The 25,635-nt window shown below is 57.0% G+C and overlaps 1 protein-coding gene across 11 annotated transcripts in view; it reads right to left on the reverse strand.

Moving 5' to 3' along the window:
• Positions 1-179: 179 nt before the first annotated feature.
• Positions 180-25,635, reverse strand: part of MYO9B (myosin IXB) — a 94,006-nt gene continuing 68,550 nt past the window's right edge. Inside the window, exons 14-42 of one of the 11 annotated variants that reach the window (XM_036893348.2) lie at positions 25,036-25,114; positions 23,811-23,900; positions 22,533-22,646; positions 21,054-21,093; positions 19,945-20,067; positions 18,981-19,061; positions 17,058-17,168; positions 15,743-15,865; positions 14,585-14,734; positions 14,336-14,502; positions 12,771-13,691; positions 12,060-12,132; positions 11,737-11,861; positions 10,020-10,153; positions 9,585-9,775; positions 8,346-8,444; positions 8,064-8,234; positions 7,934-7,975; positions 7,493-7,604; positions 6,380-6,450; positions 5,793-5,985; positions 5,545-5,673; positions 5,150-5,255; positions 4,763-4,894; positions 3,766-3,889; positions 2,985-3,032; positions 2,521-2,654; positions 1,715-1,842; positions 180-1,594 (exon numbers count right to left, since the gene is read on the reverse strand). In XM_036893348.2, coding sequence (XP_036749243.2) covers positions 1,179-1,594; positions 1,715-1,842; positions 2,521-2,654; positions 2,985-3,032; positions 3,766-3,889; positions 4,763-4,894; positions 5,150-5,255; positions 5,545-5,673; positions 5,793-5,985; positions 6,380-6,450; positions 7,493-7,604; positions 7,934-7,975; positions 8,064-8,234; positions 8,346-8,444; positions 9,585-9,775; positions 10,020-10,153; positions 11,737-11,861; positions 12,060-12,132; positions 12,771-13,691; positions 14,336-14,502; positions 14,585-14,734; positions 15,743-15,865; positions 17,058-17,168; positions 18,981-19,061; positions 19,945-20,067; positions 21,054-21,093; positions 22,533-22,646; positions 23,811-23,900; positions 25,036-25,114 — 4,427 coding nt within the window. In that variant the 3' untranslated portion in view covers positions 180-1,178. Of the gene's footprint in view, positions 1,595-1,702; positions 1,843-2,516; positions 2,655-2,984; positions 3,033-3,765; positions 3,890-4,762; positions 4,895-5,149; positions 5,256-5,544; positions 5,674-5,792; positions 5,986-6,379; positions 6,451-7,492; positions 7,605-7,933; positions 7,976-8,063; positions 8,235-8,345; positions 8,445-9,584; positions 9,776-10,019; positions 10,154-11,736; positions 11,862-12,059; positions 12,133-12,770; positions 13,692-14,335; positions 14,503-14,584; positions 14,735-15,742; positions 15,866-17,057; positions 17,169-18,980; positions 19,062-19,944; positions 20,068-21,053; positions 21,094-22,532; positions 22,647-23,810; positions 23,901-25,035; positions 25,118-25,635 lie in introns of all 11 variants that reach the window. The other 10 variants (XM_036893349.2, XM_036893346.2, XM_057490229.1 and 7 more) reach the window with 10 other exon arrangements.

Consider the following 25,635-nt stretch of genomic DNA (forward strand, 5'->3'; position numbering starts at 1 on the left):
AGCAATGCAAGTGATTTCCAATAGTACTGTTTGCTGAAGAACAAGGCAGGTCTTCCCAGACAAGGGGCACAACCCCCAGCCCTGTACCCTTCTTGGCCCGAGGACCCAGGGCTGATTCCCACCCACCTATGGTCCCTGCTCTTCCACCCTGGAGCTGGTCTGAGCAGGTATGGCATAAAAACGTTTCAGGCACTTTTTATTTCACACAGCTTGTGGGGTGCCTCCCAGACCTGTGGCCATGTGTCTGGAGAGTGAGCTGAGCCTGAGAGAGGAGGAGCCCCACTTCGAATGTCAGATCCCAGGCTGTCACCATTGACCTGTGGGGACAGGAAACCCCAGACCTTGACCTCCTGGCCCATGACTGGTCCTGAGTTTTGGGCTCCTATTCTGCCATGTGGGCAGGCAGTGCCAAAGGGCAGCCTCCTTCAGCCTCCCGTGTCCAGAGTGATAGTCACATTCCAGCCTCTCCTGGACCTGGGGCCTGCGGTGGGGCCCTGGGTGGGGGCCTCCTACCAGTTGTGCCTTGGCTCTGGCCAACAGCCTTGATCTCCACAGAAGCCCCAGTGCTCCCTTGAATGCACGGTGGTCAGGTGGCTGCTGGCCACGCCGGAGAACAAGTTCCACACAGACTTGGAGCAGTCGGATGCCCCAAGGGCCCAAATGCCTCAGGTACGGTCCTGGCCCTTGGACTGCCCCCGGAAGCATCCTTAGCATAGGTCTGAGCCTCCGAAGCGTGGCAGCCATGTGGGCTCTGCTCTGAAGACTCATGTCCAGGTTATGGGGAGATGCAAGGCATTAACATAAAAGTTTGTACATACCCATATAAAAAACAATTTGGTCTTCTGTTAAGGCTGTTACAGTTTAAAGTTACGTAAACCACACACAAAGAAACAGTTAACATAAAAACGTACAAAAGGGGAGGTGGGAAACGCCAGGATGCCTGCCATGATTTGATGCTGTGGGCGAGTGCGTCTGAGACGTGGGGGCACAGCAAGGGCAGCTGGGCCTCGGCTGGCTTCCCCCTGCCTGGGACTCTGCGCTTGGGAGCTGGTGCCCACCTTGCATGGCTCTTGGAGCTTTTCATTCCGGATCCTTCTTGGAGAGCCGAATGCTGGCCCTGGAGCTCAGCACCAGCTCCGGCCGTCCTGGGACACGTGGCCTCTGGCAGCCATGGGCCCTCAGCCATTGGCCTGGCCCGAGGTCGGGGGCAGGTAGTAGGTCGGGGGGTCTGAGTACCTCCGCTTGGCCCCAGGAGGCTGGCTGTCCTCATCCAGGGGCTCTTGAGTGCCCTGTGCAGGCAGGCAAGCGCTGGGCGTGATGTACACGGAGTGCACCTGGTCTGGGCGGCGGGCAGGTGGCTCTCGACGCCGCACTGGGGCAGAAACTTCCTGGCCAGCTGACGCCCGCCCGGGAAGGTGGGAGGGCAGGCCAGGCGGGAGCTTGATGTTGGCTGTGGGCATGATGGGGTTCCGGCGGGGGGTCTTCACTCTGACCGTCATGAAGGACGACGGCCTTCGTCGTGGAGGGGCGGCCGCCACAGGGAGGGGGCTTGGGGCGGGCACAGTGGGGCAGGGGAGAGCAGGCGCGGGGGGCCCTTTTGAGAGACAGACGTCAGGGTTACTGCAGCTTCAGGGCTGGTACACGGACCTGTACCCTTGGGCCTGCCAGGGGTGGACGTGGGAAGGAAAGAAGCAGACGCTACCTTAATACTGACCTTCCAAGGCCCCCCGCCCGGCCCGCTCTTCCAACAGGCTCTCGGTGCTGGCTGACGTCTCTGAGTCCAGGTTCTCCTCATCGGAGCCCCGAGGGTCCAGCTCGGGCAGCCGGTAGGTGATGTCCTCCCTGGAGGTGAGGGGATGACAGGTGTCCAAGACTGTACCCATGAGGATAGACCACCCCACGAAAAATGCCAGGCACTTAGGGGACAGAGCAGGCCATCCTAATCCTGGACGGGACTCCCCGCCCCCAGCACTCCCTACCCCAAAAGCACTTCTGGCCCAAAATGGCCCTGACCCAGTGAAGCTCATGGGAGGTATGTGCCATTTTGCTGAGGGAAGCTGGGCAGCTGCCCTAATAATGACCTAGTGACAGGCTCCTAGGAGTCCCAGGGCCTTTGTACACATTGTTTGCTCTGCCTGGGACGCCCTCGCCTGTTCCTACAACTATGGTGGCCAGCTGGCCCGGGTCATGTCTGTTCTGGCAGGATTTTTTCATAGCACCCTCCTTCACGCTTCTGTTTTGACTACAGAACAGATCAGTCAGTCACCCAAGCTAAGACCAACTTCAAGACAAAGTCTGGGCCCCACTTGCTGGTTGCTTCTCCCATCTCTGCAGTAGAGCACAGGGTTTAAACAGAGCCCTAGGCTGTGCTCTCAGAAAGCAGGGTCCCATGGGGTGGGCGCTGCATGATGGGACGGAGCCCAGCCAGTCCTAATGGCCAGGCCCCCTGCAGCAGAGAGGCCCGCGGATGCAGGCCAGACAGCGTAGCTGAGGGCAGAAAGGAGACGGAGGGACACTTGCTTCTCCTCCTTGATGGACTGGATCCTCTCCATGAGGATCTCCTTCTCGCGGTCCTCGTCGCCGCCGGCTGCCGCCGCCTCCTCTGGTAGCCCCTCCAGGCTCCCCCTGCCACTGCTCGCTTTGGGGCTCTTGTTCTGTAACGGAGAAGCCGAGGGTCTGGCCAGCCCTGGGGCAGGTGAGGCCAGCGCCAGGGGGTGGAGAGAGGGTGTGAGTGGCTCTCGAGGAGGTTAGTTGTGCTGCAGTGAGGCCTCTGCAGGGGTCACGGGGGACTGAGGGGCTGGTGCTCAGCTGATTAGTCATCCTTGGCACTGGAGGGCAGCAGGCAGTGGGCCTCCCCAGGCATGCACCTCTGCAGGATTGGGACATGCTCCGTCTATACTACGGGGACCCAGGAGGGGCCAGGGGAACCCCAGAATGCACCTACACCGGGAGACATGCAGGGCATGCCTGTGAAACGTACATACCAGGACCCCCTCATAGGGAGATGAAAACCCCAGTTTGAGAGGCCATGGCTGGGGGAGAGATGAACAGAAGGTGACCACACGGGGCCGTGAACATGATACAGGTGCAAATCACGGGCACTGACTTTGAGGGGACAAGGCCAGGGTCCTCCTAGAACCCAGGACCCTCCCACCTCCCTACCCCCGACTGTGGGAACACTTCCCTGTGGGTGGGACCCAGGTCAGCAAGGGAGGAGGCTGGTGGATGACCTGAACCACCACCAAGTGAGTAACAGGTTGCCTACTGCCCTCCAAGGGGCAGGTGGCTGTGGCTGAGTGAGGGCTGTGACCATTTGGCCACGGTGAAGAGTCAACCCCTGACCAGTTCACCTGTGGCCAAGGGGGCGTGGGAATGCTGGTTGAGAAGTGAGACCCCACCCCTGCCACCCATGAGGCCATGCCCTGACACCCAAGCCCCTAGGCGGTGCCCACCCAGACCATGCCCCCAGAGCCCTGCCTCCTGGCAGCTCCCACCAGACCCTGTCCACACACGGCCCCCCTTCACTCCTGCCCCTCTGGTAGCTTCCCACCCACCTGACCATGCCCCCACTCCCTAGATGCCATTACACAGACCCTGACAACGCCCCCTGGAGCCCCACTGGCTCCGCCCACAAGGCCCACCCAAATAAAGTCCCACCCAGAGGCTCCATCCCACTAACCCAGACCCTGCCCACTGACACCACCCCGCTTGGCAACTCCCACCAAGACCCCACCCCGAGGCCCTACCCCCACGCCAGAAGCTCACAGTGTTCTGTCTCAAGAGCGACAGCCTGCGGAAGGCGATGCTCTCGGCGGCCTCCAGCTGGTTGATTTCCTCCATCTTTACCTTGTACTTCCGCATCTGTTCCTTGATCAGCATCTCCACGCACCTGCAGAGAAGGCAACTCAGTCACCGCCCCGGCAATGGCCGGTGTGGGGACCCCCCATCTAGGGAGGTGGTGGGGGGGGACTAGGGCAGAGTGGCCAGAAGAGAGACCCAGCGACCACGCAGAGCAATGGCTGCGGCTGGGGCTCCACCTCCCTCAATGTGTGACCTCAGGCGGCTCATTCTACCTCTCTGAGCCCCAGTCTCTGAATGAGCTTCCTTGTTTGGAGGAGGAAGTACAGTGGCAGGGATCAAAGTGACCTGACCCTCAGTCACCCTGCAGAGTAGGAAGGTGCATGCCTCACACAGAAGTACGGGGCACAGCAGAGCTGGGAGGCTTGTGCTATGGGCTGTGGGCAGCCGGCCCCAAGGGCTCCGGAAGGCACGCTGTGACCTGCAGCACATCTGCTTAGTGGTCAGCACCAGGCGACACTCAGCCTGTGGGGTCACTGTGTGGGGGGATCTGGCCTGGATGGAGAGGCAGCCATAACTCAGGTTTCCCATCACAACCACATAAGGAAAAAGGGGACAAAGAACACGCCAAAAGAGGCTGGAAGCAAATCTGGCGATACGACCTAAACAATGTCCTCGTGGTGACTAATGTCTGATTACTTCCTTCCACGTTCTTTTGAAGAACATTCTGAGAACTTTTGACAGTTGCTCAGAGGGAAGAAGAAACCTCCAGATAATTGTTTGTTTGCCACTGTTGACCAGAGGCTGGGAATATGAGGGCTCACTGTCCACCCCTAACCCTTCAACTGGACAGGAGAGCTTCTTCATCTCTTTTTTGGTTCTTCAGCCTCAGGAGAACTCAGAAGCGATGCCCTTGCTGCTTGAGGAGGGATGCTGTGGGGGCCCTGCGGGGCCTGGCACTCACGTGGTGATCTTGAGGACATCCTTCATGCTGGTCAGCGGGTCCGAGTTGTCGGGGCAACGCAGGAGGCAGGGCGCGAAGATGATGGCCAGAGCACTGGGTGACATGCGGTTCACGTCCTCGAGTAGGGCCACCCTGCACGGCGAGCAGCATTTAGTGGGTGGCCAGGGAGCTCCAAGACCAGAGTCCAGAGCCCTGGGGTTGCTTTGGGCAAAGTGTCTCCACTGCTGCCTGGAGGTGGGCAATACTCACTTCCACAGGGCAGAGAGGCACCAGGGAGGAGCTGGTCCCCTCCCAGACCCCCCAACATGGGTCTGCGGCCTGGTGCAGAACCACAAGAGAGTGCTGCTTGGGGCCCCACCCCACAGTGAGTGGGTGGTGGACACTTGCTTGACCAGGTGGAAGATGAGCCGCTCCAGGGAGTTGTGGTTGGCCTCAGGCAGGTGCTCCAGGACAGTGTAGATGGCGGCCAGCTGCTCCTGCTTCTCTGGCAGCTCTAGGAGAGCCCAAGGCATCAGTTCCCTGTGGCCTTGGCCCTGACATGCCCCAGGGCATAGGGGAGCCTCCTGCTGTGAGGGCTGGAATGGGCATGTGGCAAAAATGCAGGACCACAGAGGGTTCCCGGCCTCCCATGTAGGCTGGGGACCCATACTATGCTGGCTTGAGGCTTGGTTTTCAGCTGTGACAAAGTCATCCCACCTCCCTGGATGGTCACAGCAAACACTCGTGGCTCCAGTCCCTGACCTTGAACATCTGGCTACCCTCGCTGTGACCATGGGACTCACCAACAGCTCGGAGAAAGTCACCATACTGGGCGAAGGTCATAAGGGGCTCGGGCAGCTCGCGCAGCCACTGCTTGAGCACCCCGGTGATGGCGTGGATGGGGAAGTTCTCCAGCTTGACTGCTGTGGGGTCTGTGTGAACAGTGGGCAGAGCCAGTGAGGGAAGTGCAGGCAGGAGGGCTGGGCCTGCAGAGAGCCTGTCTGCCCTGGACACCTGCTTGCCTGCAGGTCCTTCCTCCCACAGCACCCACCTGTCTGCAGTGCCTGCCGGAGCTCCCGCGTGCGGTTGGCAGCGCCTGACTTGCGGTAGAGGCCCTCGGTGTAGAGGCCGTGCATTTCCACGTGTTCTAGAAGCTTCTCTAGCACGACGGGCACCGAGGCCTTGTCACTAGTCAGGCTGTCCACACACACGCCAAAGTGGCCTGGCTCAGCACCTGGCTCACTCTGCAACACCAGGGGGATAGTGTTAGGCCTGGGCCCATTGTCCCCTTAGCCATCCCTTCCCTCTCTGCCTCTTAGAGCTGCTGGTCTGGCTCCTGCTGAAACCCCAGCACTTGGGACCCCGTCTCCCTTGTGCAGAGTAGATGGGCCCTCCACCTGGAGGACAGAGGAGTGGGGCTGGGGGTCTGAGATGCATACACAAGCCCAACCCCTGCCCTGGGGCACCTCCAGGACCTCCAACAGAACTGGGGTGCACTCTACTGTGGGCCAGTCCCTCCTGCTGGCTCCCTGTTCCTGCCTGACCCCCGACCTTGGCATTGTACTGTGGAGACTTGTTTCTCAGGATGGTCTCCTCCCAGGTGTCATTCTGGAAGGTTCCTGGCTTCAGTGGGCTCACCTTCTTTCTACACGTGTAGGAGCAGGTCTGGATCTTGTGCATGCACTTCTTGTGACAGGTCATCTTACACACTAGGAGGCCAATGGGGGGGCAGGGCGTCACAGAGGTGTCTGTGACCCAGGTTCCTGTGGCTGCTTGCTCTGATGGCTGGGGGCCCACCAATCAGCTTCTAAACCTGAGTCCTGCGAATCTCCGCTGATTCCCAGGTGAGGGAGCCATGTAGGCAGGTCATAGCTGGGGCCTCTTAGTGGCTTCAGGAGCAGCCTGGCTGACAGGACAGGGGGCAGGAGTCTGGGGAGCCTGGGTCTGGGTCCTGCGGGGAGGTGGCCCTGGGGCCTTGGCCCATGACAGCGGCAGGAGTGATGCTTTCGTCCTTTCCAACCACATGGCCCCCGGTCTGTCTAGCTGAGGTCACACATGGAGAGGGAAAATCAGCTACGACAAAAAGGAGGGGGTATCTGGGTGTCTTCGTCTCAGCACACTGACACTGCTGGGAACTGATGATAGACATGGGTGGTGGGCTGCTCCTTGCACAGGGGCCAAAGAGTAGGAAACTGGGCCAAAAAAAGAGCCAGGCTCAGCAGGCTGTTGTGGGAACCACAAGGCTCAAGGCTGCGCGGCCTGGCCTGGGCCTCGTCGCGCTGGTGGGGTCGTTCTGGGCTAAGCCCCTCTCCCTGGGTCCCGGTGGGGGTTGACAGGCTTGGCCTGGCACGTGGGGGAGGGACTATGGGGGCCCGGGGAGGGGCCGGCAGCCCAGACAGTGCAGGCAGGCAATGTGTACAAAGCCTGGAGGTAGGACATAGGGTGACCTTTCCAGGGGAGGGGAGGGTGCAGAGGTGGGTGGGGGCCTCAGGTCCACAGAGAACAGGGCTCTGCCCCAGGGTGACAGTTGGTGGGGCGGTTAGTTTGAGTGAGATGGGGCTGGGGCAGTGTTCCAGAAAGATCTGCCTTGTGGCTGGGGGTGAAGGCCTTGCTGCACAGCAAGGGGTCAGGGACATGGTTGGGGGGGCCAAGGGGTATGGTGAGGGGTCAGGGGGCATGGCAGGGAGGCCGGTGGGGGGTTTGCTAGGAGATCAGGAGGTGCAGTGGGGGCCGGGGCACAGGGGCACTCACCATTGCAGAGCAGGGCCTTGTCCATGAGCCAGATGTAGGAGAGACACTGCTCGCATGACTGGGGGATGCTCACCTGGTAGCTGACGAACACATGCCCATTGTGCTGCTGGACCTGCAGGGCCATGAGGAAGGTGGGAGCTGGGGTTGGGGAGCAGTCCCCCACAGGATTGCCATGCTGTGGGTGCGGAGATTGAGGCAGGGACGGAGGGGTGCCCGGCACAGATGCAGTCTGCAGCAACTCAGGGCCTGGACGCCCCTCCCTCCCACCTGGGGGTTCCTGGGGGCTGGGTGGGAAGACACACACACACACACACACACACACACACACACACACACACACACACACACACACACACGGGGCATGCTCACACACATGCACAGGGGTGCTTGCGTGCTCACATATGCAGCGCCATGCACACAGGCACCTGCAAACATACTCACAGCACGCTCCTGCTTCCGCTTCTTCTTCTGAGCCTTGCTCTGCTGCGAGGGAGCACAAAGGTAAGGTCTGGGTGGGCCTGGCATGGCCCTGCCCGTGCTGGCCTGCCCCCTGCTGAGTGGCCCCACCCACCTTGGGCTGCTCAAAATCATTTTTATGCCCGCGGGTAAACTCATCCAGAAGCGACTGGAAGAGGTTCAGGACAAGGTTGGGGTCTTTCTCGCCACGCTCAGCAGCCAGGTTGCTCACAACGATCTGGTAGTTCTCCATCAGGTCCTTGTAGCCTACGTGGATCTTCCCGTTCTGTGGGGGATGAAAGGCATGACCCGCAGGGTGTCAGACGGGGGGTGGGGGCGCCTGGAGGGGGCACAGCGATGGCTGTGGAGCTTCCTGAGGGCTGGGGGATGCACGTACCGGGACGGAGTACATGGTTTTGAGGTTGCTCCTAAACTTCTCAGTGGCTTCGATGAATAAGCCCTCAATGGGAGTCTTCTGGGAACGCAGGTCATTTATCTGGAGAGGGAGGGACAGATGTCTGACCCTGAATGGCCTCCAGAGGAACATCTGACTGGTCAGTCACCTCTGCCTTGTCCCAAGTTTCCTGTCTTTCTCTGGGCTGGCAGAAAAATATCCAGGCCCTCTGGCCAAGCCTGGTCTCTTCAATCCCTGCAGCTCGGATTAGAACTCCTGACGCTGGGGGCTGGATCATCCAATGTGAGATACTGTTGCCCACCGGATGCCAGGAGCACTCCAGGTGTGACAACCAAAAATGTCTGCATACATAGCCAGTGTCCCCTGGGGGCAGAAGTGTCCTGGTTAAGGACAGCTGCTGGTGTGGCTGGAGCCCTTCCTGCTGCCTTACACAGATGCTCAATGCTAGGCCACGCCCGCAGTGCACACCACAGTGCATTTATCTCCACGGTACACACTAAGTGCTCAATCAGTGCCTAGCACAAGACCCACTGACTTCTGTAAAAGTGTATTCTAAATAAAATAAGAAATCCACAGCCATGCCACAGCTGAGCCACGGCGTGGCCGCAGGGCCTCCAGGCAGCGGGTGTGTCTAGGAAGGTTATTTGGATTCCTGGTGCTTCTGTTTCCTCGGGTGCACAAGAAAGTGGGGCAGTCACCTCCTAGGGGTGCTGTGACGCAACACACAGGTAAATGTCTTCAGATAGTAGATTTCAGTCTTCCTAGATAGAAGCTGCAGGATAAAATGCACCTGCCTGGTGCCCGGCCTGCCCACACAGATCTGCACACACATGTGCGTGTGCTGAATCCAGTACAGGCCATAAACCCTTGCCCAAGGCCATTGGGACAGGCACGTTCCAGAATCAAATGCTTTGGATGGAGCTTGGTTCCACGATTCTGTAGCCTCTGTGATTAAGACCCACTGACATTGCAACAAAATGTAAATGTCTGTGTTGAGTAGGATGAACAAGGCGACAAAATGGTCCGACGTGAGCCCAGGCCGTATTTTTGCAGAAAATGAGCTGATGCAAACTTAGGAAGAAGCCTCTGGTTTCTGCAACTTTCTGTTCCTAGCCAACTGAGGGCTGTGGCGTGGTGGCTCAGAAAACTGCCGGGCTGCGACACCCATTCTGTGCGTCCCCACACCCACCCACTGCCATACCTGTCCCTTGGCCAACCCACCTTGTTGAGCAGGAACTCGTCCAGGTACTTGAGCTCGTTTGCGTTGGTGATTTTGCGGAATACTGACTCCCGCCATTTCTCCGACACTGTGATTTTGCCAATCTTGAGATTCCGGTTCTTTTTCCCTTTGCCTCCTGGCTCCTTGGTGTGCCTCTCACCCATGGCATGGCGGTGCTGGTGGCTGGAGGGAACTGAGGGGGAGGAGGAGCGGCTGGTCACTGTGGATTCTGGGGAGGGATGCTGGTGGGTTCTGAGGGGCAGGGTCACAAATGCAGAGACCCAGGACCCCCCATAGCCACATGCCAGCCAGAGAGTGCTCCCAGGGCACTGGGACCGGCCCTGAAGCCTTGTGCCCAAGGCCTGACCTGGGGACCGTGCCCATCCCCAGGGGCCCTGGTGGCTCTGCCGTCCATCCTGAGACTGTGGGCAACCAACCTTCTGGATTCTTCTTCATGGTGGCAGCTTCCAGAATAATGTTCCCAGGTACGGCATTCTCCATCTCCTCCACGCCCTCTAGATTGTACTTTTTATCCTTGTTTTTATGCAGGAAAAGCCTCTTAAATGTAGATCTGTAGGAGAAAGTAAGGGGTTCCATTTAAACCTCAGGAAGTGAAAATGACTGAGAGGCTGCCAAAAGGGCCATCTCACTGTGAAGAGAGAAATAATGCTTGGAATGGAGTGCTACTGAAAATGAGGTCTCTGTGTGTGAGTTTGGCAGGGGGTTAGAAAAAAAAGCTGCTATGGCCTGTCATATAAAAAAGAAATGACCCTTTGCTCCCTTCATGTGTTTTTGTGGGCACAAGGTTAGGGGGAGAAATCAGAATAAATGCCAACTCGTGTTCTGTGGCTACTGGGTGCACAGTGGGGCAGACAGTGGGCCCTGAAGAGATGTGTCCACAACTACCCATCAGCCTCTTATTTAGGAAAAGGGTTTTGGGGATGTGACTAAGTCCCATGGTCAGAATGCATGTGTCCCCTCCAACTTCACAGGTGGGAGAGTAACCCCAGTGTGACTGTGTCAGGAGGAGGGGCTTGTGGGAGGTGATGAGGTCCTGAGGGTGGAGCCCCCACAATGGGATCAGTGCCCTTATGAAAGAGAACTCAGGCTGGCCCCTCACCCATCCCGCCCCATGAGGATGCAGCCAGAAGGTGGCATCTATGAAGCAGGAAGCGGCCCCCACCAGACACTGAATCTACTGGTGCCTCCAGAACTGTGAGAAATAAATGTTTGTTGTTTAAGCCACTTGGTCTTTGGTATTTTTGTCATAGCAGCCTGAATGTACTAAGCCACCAAGCGAAGGACTTCGAGGTGAGAGACTCATGGATCACACAGGTCCTAAATCCAGGACAAGGTTCCTTATAAGAGACAGAAAAAGAAGGCACAGAGGACAACAGAACGTCCTGTGGGCGTGGAGGCAGAGACCGGGTGACGCGGACACGAACCGGAGCCTTCTGGAGCCCCCAGAAGCTGCAAGAGGCGGGAAGACTTCCCCAGGGCTTTCTGAGGGAGCGCGGCCCTGCCCACACCTGGACTCCGGACTCACGGCCGCCAGACGGGGGAGAGAGCGGACCACTGCTGTCCCAGCCACCTGCTTATGGTGCTCAGTCTGGTCGGGCCTCCCGTCTCTGTACCGGGACCCAGGCCGCCCTGTCCCATGGCTCCTGTCTGCTCTGAGATGCAAGCAGCTCTAGGATGTCTGCAGGGGCTTTCTGGGGACAGAGTTTTTTCTACCCAAGGACCCAGGAAGGGTTCCAGCGGTGGACAGGGGAGCCAAGAGTTGGTTTTGATTCTGTAAAAAGCTTAACACCACAGAGAAGACAAGTAGTGATTCTATAGCATCTCACTAAGCTGATGGACAGTGACTGTAATGGGGTGTGTGGGGGGCCTAGAGGATGCGACCCAGGTTGGCTCTGGGCTTCAGTGGGACGAGGCCATGCTGGTGCTTCAAGAGGTCATGACCCTTGAGGAGGTCACCACCTGGGTTCTGGGTGGGAGCTCCCATCTTGGAACTGCTACTGAACAAACATCTGCCCAGCAGTGTTTTGCAAACACCATGGGTGTAGGAGACCAGACTGCTGTGAGGCTGGAGCCTTGGCAGGGACCCTGGGCATCCTCAGGTGTCCAAAGCTCAGCCCCAAACTCCACACTTACTTAGAGTCGGCCTGGGGGCCTGGAGACAGCCCTGAGTCTGTGCCAACAGATGCGTCGCTTGACTTCTTCTTCTGGACAGCTGGCTTCTTTGTGCCCTGCCGCCCGTCCACAGTTTCCATACAAGGCTGCAAGAGACCAGGGCTGCATGAGCAAAGGCAGGCAGGCCTCACTGGAGGGATAGCAAAGCGGGGATTTCCTAGTCACCCTGCACTCTGTCCACCAGCTTCCCTGCTCTTTCAAGCTGTCCTTGGGTAGAGCCTGGGTGGCCAGAGTGGAAGTTGGCTGGGGCCCTGACGGATGGGAGCAGCAGCCTGGAACTTTACCTGTGTCTTGGTCTGGGTTGGGGATGGCAGGAGCTTAGAGATGTCGCTCGTGGAGAAGGAGATACGCCTTTCCCTGTGAGATCACAGAAATGAGGCTTTTATCAATGGTAGCAGGTTAGCAGACTGTTTCGGTTGTCCTGACTTGGGGAGGAAGGAGGTGCTCCAGGCATCTCAAGGGTGGAGACCGAGGGTGCTGCTCTGCACCCACAGGGCCTGGGGTGGCCCCACTGCAGAGAGCAAGCCAGGCCCAGGTGTCAGCTACTTGTTTCTCTGACTCTTCTTTCCTTTGGCCAAGCAGCTCTCTGGGAGAAGGGCAGGGGACTCAGGGTCACCGGTATTTAGCTAACAGCATATTGAGAGTCGGCCCCTGTCTCCTTCAACTCCTGGATGAGTGTAATCACTCCTGCTTATTGGTGAGAAAGCTGAGGCCCAGGTGGGCAGGGGAGTGGGGATGCTGGGTGTGCATGGCCTGTTCTGGTGGGGGACTCAGGGTCCCAGCTAGGCCCCTTGCAGGTGCCTCATTGTCACTCCCCCACCCCCCAGACTTGCACCTTCTTTCCTTGGGGCTCTCACACACCTGAGGTCAGCTTTTGGGCACGGAGCTGCTCATCTGTTTTTGGGGACGCATGGCATTGTCCCTGTCCTTGGGCTCTGTGTCGCCCTGCCCACCCCAGCCTGGCACCCACAGTGCTGGGACAAAGGAGGGCTTACTCTGTGGGTGTGAGGGCGGTGCTGGGGGCCCAGTGCCGCTCGCTGAGGTCCAGGGACTGGCTTAGCATGGTGCTGGAAGCAGCAGCCATCAGCTTCCTGCCCCTCCACAGCTCCACGGCGCTGGCCAGCCGCTCCGAGTCCGGGTCCCGGTACCGCTGGATCTGGGTGGAGCCTCCAGGGCTCTCGGGCTTGTCCTGTGTGCTCAGGTCACTGCCCAGCTCGCTCTTGTCCTTGGGAGTCTCGGGAGTGGTGCCCAAGGTCTCGGGGGTACCGTCCAGGGTCAGGCTGGGTGGCCACTCCCTGTGGCTGGGGCTTGGGCTCCCATCCTGGGGAACCTTTGGGGTTTCTCTGGAGACCTGGCTGACTGGCATGGCTTGCAGTGCTTCCTCAAGCTGCATTTCAGAAGCATCCTCCATCTCTGGCCCTGCATCTGAAGGGGATTCTTCTTCTCTGCCCTCCTTCCTGTCTTCCAGGAGGCTCTCTTCTGGCTCTGGGATGGCCCTTCCAGAAAGTTCTCTGAGGGTGTGCTCATCCTGATAGGACTGGATGTGTTTGTTCTGGAGCTTTACGTGCTCCAGCCCTCTCTGCCGCCGAGATTCCCGCTTCTCCCGGCTGCTGGGCACCTTCTCGTGGCTCTCGGCTGCACTTTTCTCGGGTGGGAGAGCCTTCTCTAGGCTGGGGACCACCCCCTCTGGTTGGGCGCTCTCTGCCGGGGGCTCAGTGCTCGGCTGCGTCTTGGGCTCCGGTGGATCCAGTGCCAAATGCTTGCTGTCCTCTGACGGTTCCGGGCCCTGCCCGGGTACCTGCTCTTGCCTGGCTGCCTGGCCTGACCTGCCCTCTGCATCTTCTTCCCTCAAGGCTTGCTGGCCTTCCCGCTCCTTCTCTTCTGCCTTCTGCTTCTCCGCGACCATCTTGTTGAAGCTGGTGTGCGAAAGCAAAGTGGGTAGATCCAGGAACAAATGTGCAGGCCACCTCTGGAATCCACCCATGGGGTGGAGACCCCTGTGCCACCGGTGCGCTGGGGGCCACGCTCTGACTCTGCCGAGTGGCAGACCCCAGCCCTTAGAGAGACTTCTAGAAAGGTAAAACGTCCCTAGCCAGGAAAAGGGGATAGAGGAGTGGCCCCTTGTCACTACGGCCCTCTCCACCCTGGTTCTGCCTAGCTGGCTCAGGGGGACCTTCGTTAGGTCTGTTTGGGGAAGAATCAAAGCCCCTGAATTCCTCTGGGTCCCTGGCCCAGCATACCCAAGCTTCGTATGTGAGCATGCGGTGAGGGGAACCTATGTGGGCTGGTCCTGGTAGCCTGAACCCTCTGCCTCCGAATCCAGGTGCTCCACTGACCAGCTCAGGACAGATGGGTGCAGTGTGTGTGGGGGGTGTCCCTCAGGGAGTCTACATGTGGCCAGTGGGTAACCTGGTGCTGCTTCTGCAGGTGCTGCCCACCAGCCCCGTAGCCCAGCTGGCTAGTCTCCTGGCACCTGTCTCCGTGGGCTAGACCGTACCCAGGGCAGCTCCCGGGTGAGCTGAATGCTCTGGGTTGGGTTGGGGGGGTTTGCTCTGAGCACCTCTTGCGCTGCAGGTGCCCCCGGCAGAGGCTCTGCAGGTGGATGATGCCCCATCTCTGGCGCTGGTAGGCCATCCGCTGCTGGTAGCCCCTCCATGCAGCCTGGAGGTACACGGCCGCCTGTGTCCTCTCCAGTGACCGTCGGACGTGGTAGGACCGCCAGCCGGCCTGAGGGAGGGGCAGGTGCTCAGGGGCTGGGCATGGTGACCCTGTCTGCCCCCAGCCCGGCCAGGTGGGGTCTACACAGTACCTGGATGGTGACAGCCGCCCGCCTCATCTGAAGGAAGTGCCGGCGTTCCAGCACCATCCGGAACCAGCTCTGCAGGAGCAGGATCTTCCGAACGACCTCCTGGTGTAGTGTCTCCTGGAGGGCCTGCCGCTCCGTCTCCTTCAGGAAAACCTGGAGGGCATGGGCACAGGGGTAGAGGGTGGGAATCCTGTGCCCGGGAGGCCCTTTTTTTAATTTACTGAGATATAAGTCCTGTTACATGAAAGTCACCTTTATAAGGTGAACAATTCAGTGGCACTTGGTGCAGTCCCAATGTTCCAGAACATCCCATCCCCATGAAAGGAAACCCCACCCCAACGTCATTCACCCTCCCCCAGGCAACCACTGATCTGCTTTCTGTGTCTATGGATTTCATGGATGTTTCAGGTAAGCAGAATCCTACAACATGTGACCTTTTATGTCTGGCTTCTTTCTCTCAACATGTTGTTGAGGTCTGGGCACATCGCAATATACACAAGGCTGAGTAAGAATTATGCTCCAGTACACAAATGGCCCACATGTTGTTTATCCATTCATCTGATGATAGATACATGGCATGTTTACAGTTTTTGCCGACTGTGACTAGTGCTGCTATGAAGCTGTGTGTACGAGGACTTGTTAGGACACCTATGTGCAGGCATCTTGGATTCACACCTAGGAACGGAACTGCTGGGTCATGGTAACTCTGTGGTTCACTTGTTGGGGGGCTGTGAGGAGATTTTTCATGCCAGGTAAAGCCCTAAAGGGAAGCTGACTTTAGCACTTGCCAGAGACAGTCGGGTGGTACCCCGACAACAAGATGCAAATAACACATACCTGGAGGTGGAGATGGCTTTGGGAGAGGAAAGAAAGGAAGCAAACGTACTGGTAGGTATTACAGAGGTTACACTCTGGGGTGTTGTGTGAGCTCTCCTAAGCTACGTGTGAGAAAATGGGAAACAGACCTGAACTTGACTGCTTGGTGTACCCTTCTGCCTTCTCACGAGAAAATGTGCTGGGCCCCCAGAAACATATTTCCTCAACAGAACTCCTTATTTGTCAGTGTGTGGCTCTGGGTCTTGGGCCACGAGAGGACCTGGGTGCGGCGGGAGGCAGAGTGTGGTGGGTCTGCAGCTGCCCCAAGGCTGTGGGTCTGCTGACCTTGGTCTTCCCAATCTGGTAGCTTCTCTTGTCCACATTCATCTTCTCCAGCAGGGTGGAGATGACCTCCCGGCAGGGCTGGGCATTCTTGGGCAGAAGCACCTGGAACTGCTCTATGAAATCCTAGGTGATTGTGGCCGAGAAAAGAGAATCCACGTGAGCATTTCTGCCACCAGAAGGGACATGGTACCAGCAACATCTCGGTCAAGCCGAGTTTCTAAAGCTGAAACTTAGCTTGACACGAAAGGCACTAACAGAGCTAAAACCTCGGACTCTGAAACAGCCTAAAGCTGCAGAGAGACTGCTGCGGATGTGGAGTACCGGATGGTCGGTTAGGCGGCAAGTGGCTATTGACGGCTGGGTGCTGGCATTGTTGGGGGTGGCCTTGGGGCACCCCCAGTCTGTGGCTTGTTAGAGGCCTGGATCATAGCTGGAGGTACACACCATTTACATCAACAACTATGTCAAATTTTTAAGAGCCAAGAGGAAGACACATTGGCATTTTCTCTCTTTTCTGTAATTCTGTCTACCCTCTTTCTACAGGGTCAGAAAGATATTTCCATTCTGTGGGTGAAAAAATGGAGGCATGCCATGACGAAGACATTTCCCTGGGGCCATATGGGGAAAAGCTTGAACAGGGACCGGGTGCCACCACCCCTGGTGCCAGGCCCAGTGCTCTCTTAAGCACCACACAAGTGGTGTCAGCTTGTGGCATGCGTCAGGGCTACTCAACCTGGGCCATGCTGGGTGGAGACTGCTTGAGAGAGAGAGAGAGAGAGAGAGAGAGAGTGTGTGTGTGTGTGTGTGTACGTGTACATGATAACGGGGTGGTCCCCATAGCAAAGAATGACCAGATTCAAATGTCAACGGTGCTTGCTGTGTTTGAGAAAATGCTCTAGCAATTTGCCCATCACCATTTTGAGGTCAGTTAACAGTCCTTTGTGTCTCTAGAAAGCCCAGGGAGCCAACTCTGAAGGCATCGCCTGCCGGAGCCTCAGTTTCTGTATCTGGAAAATCGGAACCAGGTCCCCTGGCTGCTGGTGGCAGAATAAAAGAGTTGGTATAAAAGCATCTACCTTAGAAGGTGCTAGATAAAGGGCAGAGCCACGCAGGAACCTGCTTGTACAATTCCCTCTGCTTGGTTCAGTTTGACACCTCTGTGTCCTCCAAGGCTTGGCTTGGGCCCAGCCACCTCTTCCGAGGACACTTGCCCTGCCGACCCATGTCAAAGAACTCTGATTCAAATGTCAATGGTACTGTGGAGAAGCTCTGCTGTAAAGTAACTGTCCAGGTTCCTGTTGTAGGTTCTTCCCACCTGGAACGTGTACTTGGCGCTGTAGCCTGACCTCCGGATCCGCACGGTCTCCAGCATGCCCGTGTAGCGCAGCTGCTGCAGTACCAGCTCGTCATCGAAGCACAGCTCTTTCTGGAATGGGATGTGAACCATCAGGGCAGGTGCCCACTGCTAGATGCCTAAGCACAGGCTGCTGGGGACAGGGAGCCACGGAACGAGGCCCCTGGGGATTCTGGCTACGGCTGTGATCTGGGTGCACACACGGGCCTGGCTGGTCTGGGGGATGTTCCCAGCGCAGCACCCATGGCTACCCGCAGGATCCATCTTTCCTTGCTCCAGACATTCTTTTTGGAATAAAGAGACAGGGCTGCCTGGCAGTGATGCTTAAGGCATTCATCTCTTCTTGAAAATAGGGCATCTGATCTGCTCTGTTTCCTGGTGTCTGGGAGGCAGAGGCTGCTTCTTACTGCCTAACTGTGCCACGGAAGAATTACCTTTCTTTCACATTAGTGCCACGAAAAGTTATTTCCTAAGGGCCCCACCCCAAACATGCACTGAGCTCCTACTCTGTGCCAGGCACTGGGGTTGGGAGGAAAACTAGGGATTCAGCAGAGAGAACACGGTCTGGGGGTGGGAGGCAGGTGCATGTGCGAATAGGGTGGATGCTGCCTGGGTCCCTGTGGGAGGTACTGCAGGAGGGAGGACTCTGGGCTCAGTCCTGAGGGCTGAGGCAGGGACAGGCAGGTGAAGGCCCAGAGGAGGAGGGGGAGGCCAAGGGGCTGACAGGGGCACAGAGGGAGGCTTGTTGTTGGAGAGCCAAGGATGAGGAGGAGGTGCTGGAAATGAGGCTCCCCTGGTGTGCTTGGAGTTTGGAGCTCAGGAGGCCTGGACTCCATGCTGGTGGGGGTTATTTAAAGTGGACAGAGGGTACCACATGAGGGTGTGGCAGTTGCACAACTGGGTGGCATCTGGTGAGCTCTCGGAGACCAGGAATGCTGCCCAACACCCGCCAACACGCGGGATGGCCCCCCTGTGGCAAAGTTATCTGCGGGCACAACCCCTGCCCAGAGCAGGTCTTGAGGGAGCGTTTCCTGAATTGTCCAAAGCTGTGTAAAAATCCCTGATAGAAGAAGGGCCCATCTGCTGCCGGAGGAAGAATGGCAGGCAGAGAGCTTCTCTGAGGCTCTAATGGGGAACAGATACAGGAGGGTAGGTGGGAGAGCCCAGGACTCCAGGTCCTTGCCCAGGAGGCTGGAAGCTGGGGTACTTGGTTGGGAGAAGCCAGGCTCTGGGGATCAGTGCAATGTCCCAGGAGAATGGGGGAGGGGGCAGGCAGGGAAATGGGAAGAGGAAAGAGAAATGCGGTGGTGAGCAAACAGAGCCCCCAGGAGCCCCTGCCTAGGCACCTACTTGCACCCAGAGGGGAGGGAGCAGAGCCTGAATGGCCCCCAGCAAAGTCCCCGAGGAGGTGGAATGATCAGTAGACCCCACGTCTGAAGGAAGTCCGGCAGTGAGGGCTGAGCCTGCTGCTGGAGCCCCCAAAGGAGCTCCAAGTCTTTCCAGAAACTTCCGGAGCAGCAGTGGGGCTCTCCCGCTGCACAGCCTCAGCTCCTGCCCCACCTCTGCTATGTTCTCTGTCCTGGCTGACTTCAGGATGCATGTGAAGACCACCATGGACCTGAGCCTCCTTGAGCAAACCTTTTGGGGCCCCTCCACTTTTAGGTGATGTCCCTGCTCTTGGCCAGCCCCTGGGCCACCCTTGGTGCCTCCTGCTGACCCCGCCACTGCCCCTACCCACAGCTCGCCAGTTACAGTTCCCAGAGCCTGTGTGAGCACGTGGTTCCTTGAGGCCTCCTGGCTCCGTAGAGGATGCACCACACAGGGGCGCCCCCAGTTGAGCTGCAAGACAGGAGCCTTTACCTCCGAGGCGGAGGAGCCTCTTACCTTCTCAGCGTTAGAGCGGATGCAGCGGATGAAGAAGGGCTCTGCTTTCCCCAGGGTCTCCAGGAGCTTGTTAAGGGACGTCTGGGGCAAGAGAGAGAAGGCGCTGAGCTGGGGCCCCAAAGCAGCGCCTGTCAGTGGCATAGGACCCAGGTCACCCGTAGCTGCCAGTGTGCGGGGGTTGGTGTGTCTACACCAATGACTCGGGAGGTGCAGCCGGATGCTCTGACCAGAGGCTGTGCTATCTCTGGGAGCCCCAAAGGGAGCTTTGGGGTCTCTGTGCTGACTGCCACCATTTTCTCAGGGTCACCCCCAGCTCTTTTGTCTCAGGGAGAAGGTGGGGGTGGGACCAGAGAAACTTCTGGGAATTAAAAAAATGTGTGTCAGCCTTAGACAGGACTAGATGTGGTGATTTTGGCTTCTGACCTGTTATTTCCAAAAAGGATTTGTGGGAGCTCCAAGGTAGGGTAATTGCAAAAAAGGTGAAAGTGGAAACAGAAGATTTAGACTGAGGAAAAATGAAAGGGACAAAAGCACTAGTGGTGTCAACAGCTGTTAGGTTCCCTTAAAAAATTATCTTTGAGCTTCCTGGAGGCTAGGGAAAACGGGGAACATTGGCCAAGAACACAGCTCAGTAGTCACGCTAACTAATACGATAACTCGTTACTTTTTTAACTATGTAGTTCTCAACAGGCATGATTCTGCCCCCCTCCCTCTCCTGGGGGTCTGTGGCAGTGTCTCCAGCCAGCTTTGCTTGTCACAACTGGAGGGTGCTGACACCTAGAGGGCAAAAATCAGGGATCCTGCTCAGCACCCTGCAGTGCACAGGGCGGCTCCCACCTCAGAGAATGGTCCGGCCTCAATGTCAGGCTGCGCCGAGGCCGTGCAGCCCCAGGACCAGGACTCGCTGGGTCTGCTTTGGCTAAATCAGACTGAGCCTAGTGCCACTTCCTGCTGCTCTGCCCACCTGGAACTGGGCGCTGATGCTCGGTGGCTTCTTCTTCTTGTGCAGGTGTAGCAGGGACTTGGTGGTCCGGTCATGCAGGGTCATGCTGATGATCAGCTTCAGGGACTTGGAGTCCAGCAGATTCTAGGACAGACACACAGGGTCTGGCCTGCCCTCCTCAGGCCCCACTGGGCACCTGGAGACATCACAGACGTCCACACAGCCAGGGCTATGTCCTCTGGGGTGGCAGCTCTTGGGACACTGCTGCTGGAGGGCAGGGGTTGTGGGCCTGGTGGGCAGCAGGGGTGACCCTGGGCGGCATCCTGCACACAGGGCCAGCTCCCGGAGGATGGATTACAGCATCTTTTGTGGCTGAGTGCCCAGAAGCCAAAGGCTACAGAGTGCCTTCCTCCCCTACACAGCAACAGAAGTGCTGAGTCCCACTGCGCTTCTCTGGGGGGTCCTCCCACGTGTGCTTGCTGACCCTTAAGTATCAGCTATGAAGGGGACTAGCGCTGTCCTGTGGGCCAGACTGAGAAGATGTTCTTATTTTTGCAAATTTCATCTGTCTGCACTCTGTACTTGGAGAGCAGCCTGGGCACTGGGTGTGCTTTACCCAAGGCCAACTGCTGGGGTCTTGGCTGTCAGCAAGGCACAGCTGCCCCTTCCTGGTGGGACCACCCTGGCCGGAAGGGCCTCCTTTCCCAGGAACGCTGTGTTCTGTCCCACCCTCAGGAGGTGGCTTATACCTATAGGCCTGTGATACAGTGGTGGGACAGAAGCACTGCATTGTTCCTGTGCAGGACAGTCCTGCCCCCATCCTAGCTGCTTCCTGACCCCTCAGGCTTCTCCTGGGAGTGCCCCTTAACACACGCCTGTTCCCCATCTCAGGCCCTGCTGCAAGTAAACTCAAAGACAGCTGCAAGTTACTTTGACATGAAAAATTATTTTTGGAGGGAAGTGGGAGCTGGGGTGGGGAGGGATGACAGTGGGAGGAGGAAGGAACTAGAAAGCCAGGGAAGTTAAAATCCCGCCCCCGCCCCACCCCCATTTTCCAGAAAGCCCCTTGAGGCAGGCTCTCTCAAGTGGGCAACAGCCAGGTGGCATTAGAGGGTTTCGCGAGCGTTTACCTTCGGAATGATCTGCTTTTGTTTGATACCTTTACTTTTCCTGTCAAAATATTAAAAATGGTTTTGTGAACACAAGGAACACATGCTGTCTGGATCTGGGTTAGTTTGGCAAGCTACGCCTGGCAGGTTAGAAGGAGCGAGAGCAGACGAAGTGGAGAGTCCAGAAGCGCAAGTGCAACGAAGCCCCCGCCGCTGCCTCTCCAAGGACCCGCCAGGCTCTCTGCACGTGTGTGGGCTGCCCTGTGACTTGCGCCCACTTCACTGGACCAGTAGCTGCCCAAGGCAGTGGGAGCATCTGGTTTAGGGACCACCTGGATGTCCAGGGATTTAGGAGGGGCTGGCTGGTAATCTACAAGGCAGAGCATCCATCTGTGCAGGACTGGCTATGGGGGAGCCGGCAGATCTCAAAAATGACAGAGATTGTCCCAAATGGAACTTTGAGGGATCTTGTGTGGTTCTGACACCTACCAGGTGTCCAGGCTCTATTTCCTACATGTTGGCAAACCTCAAAGAGCCCCTTCCAGACTCCCAGCGGCGGGGGCAGGGGTCTGCCCAGCAGAGAATAGAAATGGGGCCTGGGTAGATGTGCGTTTTGGATTTGTAGTGGCAGAAAGGCAAAAAATGAAAGCCAATCTTTTGGCTGAAGGAGTGGGGATGGCTCCCACATTCTTGAATACTTTATGGAATCTTGCAGACAAAAGAAAAATTTTAAAATAATTTACAGCTTGGCTCATTTTAAAGATCGGCTGCAGAAATGGTGCCCCACTCATCTACAAAATGCTCAGCCATGAAGTTCTATGTGTCAGATTTAATCTGAATCCCTGTGGGGTGGAATAAGGCATAATAAAAGCGATTTGAAATCTGCCTCTCCTGTGGTCACAAGCTTTGCTCTCAGCTGAATAGCTGCAGGTACTCCATTGGCTGATACCACAGTCCACCTGGTGCCATGGGTGTGAAAGTTGTCACCCCTGACTTGCAGACAGAGCCCAGAGGCTCAGAGCACCCAGGCTACGCAGTGAGTGTAGGTAGCTTGGCTTCTGGCCTTTCCTCCCACATCACACTGCCATCCACACAAAGCAGGGCCACGGTTGGCGATGGAGGTGTGGGAAATCACACGCCCTACTTCCCACGGCTTCTTTACGAGCTCACAGTGGGCAGGGAGGAAAGCCTTGCCCTGCACAGTTGGGGGCAGAAAACGAGATGCTTTGTAGGACCAGCGTTATTGCCAAGCTGTGCTAGGCAATGGGGAAGCCAGTGAGGATTTGGGCTGCAGCCCAGACCCCAGGGTGGGAGAATTATGGCGTCCACTCAGCAATGGCTGGTGTGAGGACAGAGCCAAGAGACACCATCGTGTTGGCAGTGGCTGATTCAGCATCACTGGGAAGCCTGCAGGGCTGGAGTCCTCGGGAGCAGGGAAGGTGGTCATTGCACTTGTGGGGATGGGGTGGGGGCGGGTGCCGCAGCCTCGGGGGGACTCACAGGATGAAGGTGCGGGGTTTCTGGAGCCGACTGAGGGACTGGAGGAGCCTACGGGGGTCCTCACCCTGCCAGGGCAATCCTTTGATGGTCTTGATGATTTGGTCATGCAATTCACTGAGTAGGGGAGGGGGAGGGGGAGGGGAGGGTGCGGTGAAGAGAGAAGACTGAGTTAGAGCAGTGGGCCCACCACCTCAGGGTCCCCAGCACCGTCAGGACCCTCCCCAGGCCACTGGAGCCAAAACATGTAGCTGGAGAAGGGGCCCAGGATATTTCCTAACATGGCATCTCAGTTCACTGCAAAGAGCCTCCTCTGCAAGGGACTTCTGGAATCAAGGAGCAAGGGAAAGGGAAAACCAGAGGGTCTCTGTGGGAAGCAGCTGTTTAGTGATTCACCCAGTGCTCTGGGTGATTCTGCGGCCACAGGTCAAACTCCTCGTTGGCTTCTAGAAAGGCCACAGGAGGAATGAACCAGAATGCACACAGCAGCTCTATCTGGGATGGTTGGTGAAGTCCTGAGACACTGTTTGGCTCTCGTCGCTGGGCGTGGAGGGTTGGTTCCTGGCAGAGTCAAGGCCAGGATGCTCCTCAGCCCCCACATTCTCCATGGGACGGCCCTACCGTGGAGAGTGACCGGGCAGAGGGCCAAGAAAGCCTAACGGAGGGCATCTTCTTCCCACGTTTGCTTCCGTTTGGCCCAGCTGCTGTGGGTTCGGTGTTGAGCACAGGATGTAGGCCCAGCCTTTGATACTGATGCATGAAAACGAGCATGGCTTAGGGATGGAAAAGGCTATCGTGAAGAATGACAAATGTCTTTGATGAAACTTCTGGGAACAAGGTAATGATCAAACAGGACGAATCAGGTTTTCATTTCATTTTAGTAAATTCCTCATTCTGGGTTATCTCAAATACATGTTTAAGCTCTGGACAATTGGCCTGGAAAGACCCCGACCGGCGGCCCCTTGTCTGTGTTCCATGCACCATGCCTGGGGCTGACTGGCCCCACTTACCTCTGTTCCCTCGCCCTCCAGGGAGGCACAGAGCAAAGACAACAGAGGGGTCATGTTTTGCATCCATACCCCAAAAGCAGTCAGTGCAGAGGTCCATGGCTTCAATCTGCACCCCCCAACCCAGCCAAATCTGGCCATAGTGCCCCCTGAGGGCTCTGGTGTGCCAATTTCCCTCTCCGGGCCCTGGATGCTGTGCTGAGGGCCTGGGGACAATGGCTTCTCTCTGTGCGCCTCCCTGGTCTCAGGTTCGAAGGCCCTCGCTTCTACTTACTTCTTGCTTTCATACAAAGCAATGATGTCCTCAAAAGCGTTAATATCGAACTCCTCAGAGCAGTCAAATGAGAAATCTAGCATTGAGCAGCTGAAAGGGAGAATCTGTATAAACTGAATGCGCTCCTGGGTTGGGGGACCCGCAGCCTGTGGGCCAGGCCCTGGGGAGACAGGCCTTGCTTTGGTGGTGGCAGACTGGTCTTTGCGGGGGGTGGGGTGGAGTGGTGGGAGTGGAATTAAAAGCAATGACCCAAAAGCAAATAGGGTAAGTGCTTTTTATCTTGTGCCCACTTTTTGAAAGAGCTGATTTGAAAATGCACCTTTGTAAAAGCAGGAAAACGACATGCTGTGCTTTCAGACCAAAAGCATACAGTGTTACCTAGGGCCTAGTTTGGTATTCCACACACAAACTCTTATGAATCTCTTGAAGAAATTTTTTGAACAGAGGACTCAAAAATAAAGTGACCTTTTCACATTTGAAAACTGAGTCACGTTCTCCTTGGGTATTTGTGAATCTTGGGAGAGAAGTTGGGGACTTGGCTGCCCCAGGGTCTTTGCATGTATGTGCTGGTGTCCCTTTCCCACTCCAGTGCACCCTGCCTTCCTTGTCCAGCTCAATCCCTTTTCAGGGACTTCAGCCTGCCTGGCTCTCACAAGGTGCCAGAAGTGTCCCTCCTCTGACTTTGTCATTGCGTGGGGTCTGTCCTGTGTGGCCTTCCTCAACTTGCCCCGTGGGAGTGCATCCCTGCTCACGTTTATACTCAGCACAAACCAGGGTATGTGGAGACCCCTCGGTCATTGTGGGGTGGCCACAGAACACCCTGTGTTATCTGGTGTGCCACAGGGCACCTTGGGTTTCTCACTGCAGGCAAAGTATCTTAGCAGAGCTGCTTGGGCATAACCCAGCCTGGCGAAGGGAGGAACTCCTTTTACATGAAGCTGTTGCTCAGCGAGACCAGTGGCACCCTGGCCCCGCCCCCACGGCCATGAAAAGGACCATCTATACGCTGAGCCCTAATGCAGATGATGCAGGGAGGCCTCCCTTTCTGTGCGCAGAAAAGCGGCCACCAGATGCCATTGTTTCTGGGTCTTTTCGGTACAAAGGACTTCGGGGTCCCTTATTTGGGTCAACCCCAGCCTGGGTTTGCGGGGTAGGGTTTCTGGCCTTGTTTTAATAATGCAGTTGCCTAGTGGCCTCAGTTTGGACAAATCAAGGCCTTGCTCACCGGAACAGCTTTTCCGACGGGGTGCTGGCTCCTCTCTGCAGCTCTGCTGGGTGGCTTTGGGTGCCGGAGATGCCCATACCTTCTGGGTACAGAGAGTAGATGGAATCTGGTGGGTGGTGGAGGTGGAGTGGGGTATACCCAGAGCCCCAAGGCCTTTGTCTCTACCACAGAGGCTGAGATCCTGATTTGAACTCATTTTAAGAAAACAGCCTGACACTCAAATTTGGTCACAGCAGGGAATGTTAAAATGTTTTGGTCTTCCCCCTAATCCATGCCATTTAGTCCTGCTTATTGTAAAGGCCTGGTCCTGTTAGTCCCCCTTTTAATCAATGCCCTTCATGAAACAGAGCCCCACCCCTGGCGTCTGGAGCCGAGTGCCCCTAGGGGAGCCATGCAGCCATCCCGGGCCTCAGGGTGTCCTTAAAGAGACATGGGGCATGTCTTCCTGCTTTGGGAAGATGATGAAGTTAAAAGATATACCCTGATACAGCATTTCTGTCTAGGAAGATGAAAGCGTTCTGGAGCTACACAGAGGGGATGACTGTATGGCACTGTGGAGGTGCTAAGTGCCACAGAACTTGACACTTTAAGAGGGACCCT

This window comes from Manis pentadactyla, chromosome 12, assembly GCF_030020395.1.
Source record: "Manis pentadactyla isolate mManPen7 chromosome 12, mManPen7.hap1, whole genome shotgun sequence".
Classification (NCBI taxonomy): Eukaryota; Metazoa; Chordata; class Mammalia; order Pholidota; family Manidae; genus Manis; species Manis pentadactyla.